At 47.0% G+C, this 7,869-nt stretch overlaps 1 protein-coding gene across 1 annotated transcript in view; it reads right to left on the reverse strand.

The window, feature by feature from the left end:
- Positions 1-1,902: 1,902 nt before the first annotated feature.
- Positions 1,903-7,869, reverse strand: part of LOC112075840 (ankyrin repeat and sterile alpha motif domain-containing protein 1B-like) — a 19,662-nt gene continuing 13,695 nt past the window's right edge. The window contains exons 3-5 of the mRNA XM_024142771.2: positions 4,921-5,049; positions 2,109-2,185; positions 1,903-2,006 (exon numbers count right to left, since the gene is read on the reverse strand). Of these exons, the coding sequence (XP_023998539.2) occupies positions 1,911-2,006; positions 2,109-2,185; positions 4,921-5,049 (302 nt within the window). The 3' untranslated portion in view covers positions 1,903-1,910. The remainder of the gene's footprint in view (positions 2,007-2,108; positions 2,186-4,920; positions 5,050-7,869) is intronic.

Below are 7,869 nucleotides of genomic sequence, written 5' to 3' on the forward strand. Positions count from 1 at the left end.
ACTCTTCCTAGAGCTGGCTGCCCAGCCAAACTGAGCAATCGGGGGAGAACAGAGCTCCAGAGTTCCTCTGTGGAGATGGTGGAACCTTCCAGAAGGATAACCATTTCTGCAGCACTCCACCTATCAGGCCTTTATGGTTGAGTGGCCCAGCCAGATCCCAGAAATGTTCCACGAAAAACGTATTTCTCCAACATTTTGTTCACAAATTTGTTTACATCCTTGTTAGTGAGAATGTATCCTTTGACAAGACAATCCACCACCTGACAGGTGTAGGATATCAAGAAGCTGATTAAACAGCATGATCATTACATCACTAAAAATGTGCAGTTTTGTCACACAACATAATGCCACAGATGTCTCAAGTTTTGAGGGAGTGTGCAATTGGCATGCTGACTGCAGGAATGTGCACAAGAGCAGTTGCCAGAGAATTTAATATACATTTCTCTACCATAAGCTGCCTCCAATGTCATTTTAGAGAATTTGGCAGTACGTCCAATTGGCCTCACAACCGCAGACCATGTGTAATCACACCAACCCAGGACCTCCACATCCAGCTTCTTCACCTGCGGGATAATCTGAGACCAGCCACCCAGACAGCTGATGAATCTGTGGGTTTGCATAACCGAAGAATTTCTGCACAAACTGTCAGAAACGGTCTCAGGGAAGCTCATCTGCGTGCTCATCGTCCTCACCAGGGTCTTGACCTGACTGCAGTTCAGCGTTGTAACTGACTTCAGTGGGCAAAGGCTCATCTTCGATGGTCACTGGCACGCTGGAGAAGTGCGCTCTTCACGGATGAATACCGGTTTCAACTGTACCGTTGTACCGGTTTCAACTGTACCAACTGTACCGTACGTACTGTCAGATGGCAGACAGCGCGTACGGCATTGTGTGGGTGAGCAGTTTGCTGATGTCAACGTTGTGAACAGAGTGCCGCATGGTGGCAGTGAGGTTATGGTATGGACAGGCATAAGCTACGGACAACGAACACGTGTATTTATTGATGGCAATTTGAATGCACAGAGATACTGTGACGAGATCCTGAGGCCCGTTGTCGTGCCATTCATCCGTCGCCTTCACCTCAAGTTTCAGCATGTCGCAAGGATCTGAACACAATTCCTGGAAACTGAAAATGTCTCAGTTCCTTCATGGCCTGCATACTCAGACATCACCAGACATGTCACCCATTGAGCATGTATGAGATGCTCTGGATCGACGTGTACAACAGCGTGTTCGAGTCCCCGCCAATATCCAGCAACTTCGCACAGCCATTGATGAGGAGTGGGACAACATTCCACAGCCCACAATCATCATCCTGATCAACTCTATTCGCAGCGGGGTCACACCAGATGCTGACTGGTTTTCTGATCTCTGCCCCTACTTTTTGTTTAAGGTATCTGTGACTAATAGATGTTCCTGTTTTCCCAGTCATGTGAAATCAAAAGATTAGGCCCTAATTTATTTATTTCAATTGACTGATTTCCTTACATGAACGGTAACCCATGTTGCGTGAATGTTGCGTTTATGTTTTTGTTCAGTAAACATTTCTACCTTACAGCGTGTCTGAGGCTGCCCTCTCCTGGTGACTAAATGCTACTACAGTAATGGACCCCAGAGTGATGCAGTAGAACATGGTTTTCCAATCCAAGAATAACAATACGACGGTACGATACCAACAGCCCAAAATTGCGAAAATGGTCCTCACCCTCCACATCCCCCTTGATTACCCCTGGTCTCATCCTTCCTCCCTGATCCAAAATGGTCCTCACCCTCCACATCCCCCTTGATTACCCCTGGTCTCATCCTTCCTCCCTGATCCAAAATGGTCCTCACCCTCCACATCCCCCTTGATTCCCCCTGGTCCCATCCACCCTCCCTGATCCAAAATGTGCTCACCTTTCTGACTCTGCTCAGGGTGCCATTACTGCGTCGCTCCTCGTCTGATAGGTGACCGCTGCCAAAGCTCTCCTGGAATGAGAGTGGGATGAGATGGTCTGGCAGAGCTCCTAAACCAGTGACTTGTTTTAATCACCATAAGCATCAGCATGATTCCAAAGACAACAAAGGATCTATAAGATAAAGATGAAGATAGTAACAACATAACACACCTCAAAGGAGTAGTCTCTGTCCCGACACATCTTCATCTCATTCAGCAGCTTGGAGAGCTCCCCTGTCACAGCATCATCTGGGGAGGAGGAGGAGGGGAAAGGAGATGGGGGAGAGGGAGGAGTAGAGGGAGCGAAGGAGAGACAGGAGAGAGAGAGAGAGAGAGAGAGGAGAGAGAGAGAGAGAGAGAGAGAGAGAGAGAGAGAGAGAGAGAGAGAGAAGAGAGAAGAGAGAAGATGGGTAGGAGAGAGGAATAGAGGAGATGGGAGAGAGGGGAGATATGGGGAGATATGGGGAGAGAGGGGGAGATTGGGGAGAAGGGGGAGATATGGGGAGAGAGGGGAGATATGGGAGAGGGGGAGAGGAGATGTGGATAGTCAAAGGAAGGGGGCAAAAAAATACAAAATCTGTTTTCAACAATCCTAGTTAATTGTGACATGTAAAGCTGTTAAAGAATGGAGAGGTGAGAAAGAGAGCTGAGTCAAAAGAGAAGAAGCTTCTTTCCCATCACTCACTCTCTTTCAATCTACTTTTCTCTGTGGCTCTCTTCCATCACTCTCTCTCTTTCAATCTACTTTTCTACTTTCAGAATCAATATCTAGCTTCTGCCACTGTGGCACACACACATCTTGGAGTGACCTGCTCACTGATGGTATTTCCTTCAGTGAAAACAGCTAGAGACAGAGTACTACAGTACATAACGTGATGGATCAAACTGGGATTGTTTCTACTGAACAAATTAACTAAAGAGAGCAGACCTCCAAATAACAGTTAACACCTTAATATGTTCCTTTCTGAAGTAGTTCCTCCGGTCTGCCCTCGTTCACTGGCCTTCACAGACCTGAAAGCACCATCTCTCCTTCCTCCTCCTTTCTCCACCACACCCTCTCTCCTCCTTTCTCCACAAACCACCTCTCTCCCTCTCCTCTCTTTCTCCACAACACCCCTCTCTCCTCCCTCTCTCCTCCTTTCTCCACAACACCCTCTCTCCCCCCTCTCTCCTCCTTTCTCCACCACACCTCTCTCCTCCTTTCTCCACAAGACCCTCTCTCCCTCCTCCCTCTCTCCTCCTCCACCACACCCTCTCTCTCCCTCCCTCTCTCTCTCCTCCTTTCTCCACAACACCCTCTCTCCCTCCCTCTCTCCTCCTTTCTCCACCATTCCCTCTCACCTTACAATAAAGTGTGTCGAGGTGTTTAAACACGGTGTGTGTTCAGGCGTGCACGAGCTGTGCCGAATGTGTATTTTCTGCTCCCTCCCTCCCTCCCTCCCTAAAGATAATTAAAGGGGAGTGCTGACTGGTGGTGATTGAGAAGAGAGAGAAAGAGAGAGAGAGAGCAGCGGGAATTGTATGAGAGATACCAGTGCACTGCTCCAACTCAGCCACTAGGGGCAGTGTTGGATAAGGGAAAACACTATTGAAGTTGACTGAGGTAGTACAGGGTCATACCAATAGGCAGTGCTCACCATGTTTGAAAATATCCGTCTGGTTCTGTGTGTACAGTATAGCGTGTGTAGTAGATACAGTGCCTTCGGGAATGTATTCACACCCCTTGACTTTGTCCACATTTTGTTACGTTACAGCCTTATTATTTTTCCCCTCAACAATCTACACACAATACCCCAGAAATGTTTTGCTAATTTATTAAGAATAAAAAACTGAAATATCACATTTACATAAGTATTCAGACCCTTTACTCTGTACTCTGTTGAAGTACCTTTGTCAGCGATTATAGCCTTGAGTCTTCTTGGGTATGACGCTACAAGCTTGGCATACCTGGATTTGGGGAGTTTCTCCCATTCTTCTGTGCAGATCCTCTCAAGCTCTGTCAGGTTGGATGGGGAGCGACGCTACACAGCTATTTTCAGGTCTCTCCAGAGATGTTCGATCGGGTTCAAGTCCGGGCTCTGGCTAGGCCACTCAAGGACATTTAAGAGACTTGTCCAGAAGCCACTCCCGCGTTATCCTGTTGGAAGGTGAACCTTCACCCCAGTCTGAGGTCCTGAGCGCTCTGGGACAGGTTTTCATCAAGGAGCTCTGTGCTTTGTTCCATTCATCTTTGCCTCCATCTTGACTAGTCTCCTAGTCCCTGCTGCTGAAAAACATCCACACAGTATGATGCTGCCACCACCATGCTTCACCGTAGGGGTGGGGCCAGGTTTCCTCCAGACGTGATGCTTGGCATTCAGGCCAAAGAGTTCAATCTTGGTTTCATCAGACCAGAGAATCTTGTTTCTCAAGGTCTGAGAGTCATTTAAATGCCTTTTGGCAAACTCCAAGCGGGCTGTCATGTGCCTTTTACTAAGGAGTGGCTTCCGTCTAGCCATTGTACCATAAAGGCCTGATTGGTGGAGTGCTGCAGAGATGGTTGTCCTTCTGGAAGGTTCTCCCATCTCCACAGAGGAACTATGGAGCTCTGTCAGTGACCATCGGGTTCTTGGTCACCTCCCTGACCAAGGCCCTTCTCCCCCGATTGCTCAGTTTGGCCGGGCGGCCAGCACTAGGAAGAATCTTGGTGGTTCCAAACTTCTTCCATTTAAGAATGATGGAGGATAAGTTATTTCAGTTTTTTATATTTAATAAATTTGCCAAAATTTCTAAAAACTTGTTTTCGCTTTGTCATTATGGGGTATTGTGTGAGGATTATTTATTTATTTAATCCATTTTAGAATAAGGACGTAATGTAACCAAATGTGGAAAAAGCCAAGGGGTCTGAATACTTTCCGACGGCACTGTATGTGTATAGTGTGTGTGTGCGTGTACGTATGTGTGTGTGTGCGCGCGCAAGTTTGTGTGTGCGTGTGCGTACTTACTTTTGTGCCTGAGGGAGGGGGAGGCGGAGAGAGAGGGGATAGAGGTGCGAGGTGTGGGGACAGGACACTGGCGAATAGGTTCCTCAATCAACACACACTTATTGTCCATCATCTCCTCCATCATATATTCTGGTGAGAGAGGAGAGAGAGAAAACGGAGAGAGTGAGACCGAGAGAGAGACCGAGAGAGAGACCGAGAGAGAGACAGCGTGGTGATGTGATTGCAGGGTTCAAATGGTTGCAGACATAGAGCAGGGAACCATTTTATTGTACTGATAATGAACCACATACAGAAACACACACACAGCAACACACACAAGGCGTATGGAATGGGAGTGTGAAGCAGGAGGAAACTATGTGCCCGCTAACACAGACACAGCAGGCTTGTTGAGTTTAGTCACAAGCCTGGCTGTGTGTTAGTATGAAAGATCCAACTAAGGTCAGAGGTACTGTAACACACAGGGAGTGTGTTGGTGTGTGTGTGTGTGTGTGGTTGTGTGTGTGTTGTGTGTGTGTGTTGTGTGTGTGTGTGTGTGTGTGTGTGTGTGTGTGTGTGTGGGGTGTAAAAAGGTGAAGAAAGGTGTTAGAGATCAAATCAGGCATAAGATATTCATACATAACTTTTAAATATATGGATTGAATCATTTAAATACATGAATATGATGACTGAATACTATTGCGTTTAAATGGGTAAATTAATCGCGGAATGAAATCCACTTTCTCTCCCTCTGACTCTCTATCTTTGACAGGAAATGGGAGGCAGCTGATCCATTCACTCTCTCCCAGCTGTGTCCTGAATTTGCTTTCTATCACAATCTCTGCATTTCTCTTCTCCTCCCCTCCCTCTGTCTGTCTGTCTTTCTCCTCTCGTCCCCACTATTATTTTCTCTCCCTCTCCTTCTCTCCCCTAACTACCTCTCCCTCCTCTCTCATTCCTGACCCTGAATTAACCCCTCTGTTTCCATCTCTCTTCTCTCCATCCATCTTTTATCGTTTCCTCTAAATCCATCTAGAACATGTCTGTCTGTCTGTCTGTCTGCTGTCTGTCTGTCCTGTCTGTTCTGTCTGTCTGTCTGTCTGTCTGTCTGTCTGTCTGTCTGTCTGTCTGGTCTGTCTGTCTGTCTGTCTGTCTGTCGTCCTGAAAAGACAGAGAGCCAGACGGACAGAGAGCCAGACGGACAGAGAGCCAGACGGACAGAGAGCCAGACGGAACAGAGAGCCAGACGACAGAGAGCAGACGGACAGAGAGCCAGACGACAGAGAGCGGCTCTCTGGCTCTCTGTCTGTCTGGCCTCTGTCTGTCTGGCTCGCTGTCTGTCTGGCTCGCTGTCTGTCTGGCTCGCTGTCTGTATGGCTCTCTGTCTGTATGGCTCTCCGTCGTTGTATGGCTCTCTGTCGTATGGCTCTCTGTCTGTAGCTCTCTGTCTGTATGGCTCTCTGTCTGTATGGCTCTCTGTCTGTCTCTCTGTCTGTGATTAGAGAGACAGTGAGCACAACAGCAGACTGCAGGGCTTCTACTAGCACCACTGATTGGTAGCTTCAATATGTCAGGTCAAGACTGTCGTCTTCTCTGGTGTCTAGTCAATCCCAGTCTACAGCTGTGATTAAAGGGATACTGCGAGATTCGGGGCATTGTTCTTCTCCCCAGAGTCAGATGAACTCGTGGTACCATGTGTTGTGTCTCTGCGTGCAGTTTGACTGAAGCATATGCGCAGGTCAGCGTTTTTCGTCACGAATCTTGTTCTGGAGGCAGTACTGCAGTGTGGTCACTAGCTGGCCACAAAGTCAGCAAATCAGATTTGAAAGCTAACCTTAACCACACTGCTAACCCTAATGCCTAACTTAAATGAAGACCAAAAAGCACATTTTTGTTTTCATACATTTCTAATTTTGACTTTGCAGCTGGCCCATCTAGTGGAGATCGCTCGGTTCTGCCTCCATACCTGTAGTCTTCCAGTCATTTTGCTAACACTAGTTAGCATTGGCTCATAAACTAGCTCTAACTTCCTTCATACTGGACGCAGAGACAAACAAATGGTATCCACAAGTTCATCTGACTCTGGGTAAAAGAATAACAATTACATGTGCATGTGTGTGGGTAACGCACCCTAACAGAAGCGGTGCTCCTAGTGGCTGGGACTTTAATGAGGCAAACTTAAATCAGTTTTACAACATTTTTTACCAGCATGTCACATGTGCAACCAGAGAAAAAAAGTCCTAGACTACCTTTACTCCACACACAGAGATGCATACAATCTCTACCACGCCCTCCATTTGGAAAAATCTGACATAATTCTATCCTCCTGATTCCTGCTTACAAGCAAAAACTAAAGCAGGAAGTACCAGTGACTCGCTCAATACGGAAGAGGTCAGATGGCACGGATGCTACACTACAGGACTGTTTTGCTAGCACAGACTGGAATATGTTTCCGGGATTCATCCAATGGCATGGAGGAGTATACCACCTCAGTCATTGGCTTCATCAATAAGTGCATCGATGACGTCGTCCCACAATGAATGTACGTACATATCCCAACCAGAAGCCATGGATTACAGGCAACATCCCCATTGAGCTAAAGGCTAGAGCTCGGCTTTCAAGGCGCGGGAGACTAATCCGTACACTTATAAGAAACCCTCTATGCCCTAAGACGAACCATCAAACAAGCAAAGCGTCAATATAGGATTAAGATTGAATCCTACTACACCGGTTCTGATGCTCGTCGGATGTGGCAGGGCTTAAAAACTATTACGGACTACAAAGGGAAACCAAGACGTAAGCTGCAGACGGCTAAATGCCTTTTATGCTCGCTTCGAGGCAAGCAACACTGAAGCATGCACGAGAGCACCAGCTGTTATGGATGACTGTGTGATAACACTCTCGGCAGTCGATGTGAACAAAACCTTTTTTTTTTTTTTTTTTTTTTTTTTTTTTTTTTTTTTTTTAAACAGA

The sequence above is a fragment of the Salvelinus sp. IW2-2015 genome, unplaced genomic scaffold (genome assembly GCF_002910315.2).
Source record: "Salvelinus sp. IW2-2015 unplaced genomic scaffold, ASM291031v2 Un_scaffold3429, whole genome shotgun sequence".
NCBI classification, from domain to species: domain Eukaryota; kingdom Metazoa; phylum Chordata; class Actinopteri; order Salmoniformes; family Salmonidae; genus Salvelinus; species Salvelinus sp. IW2-2015.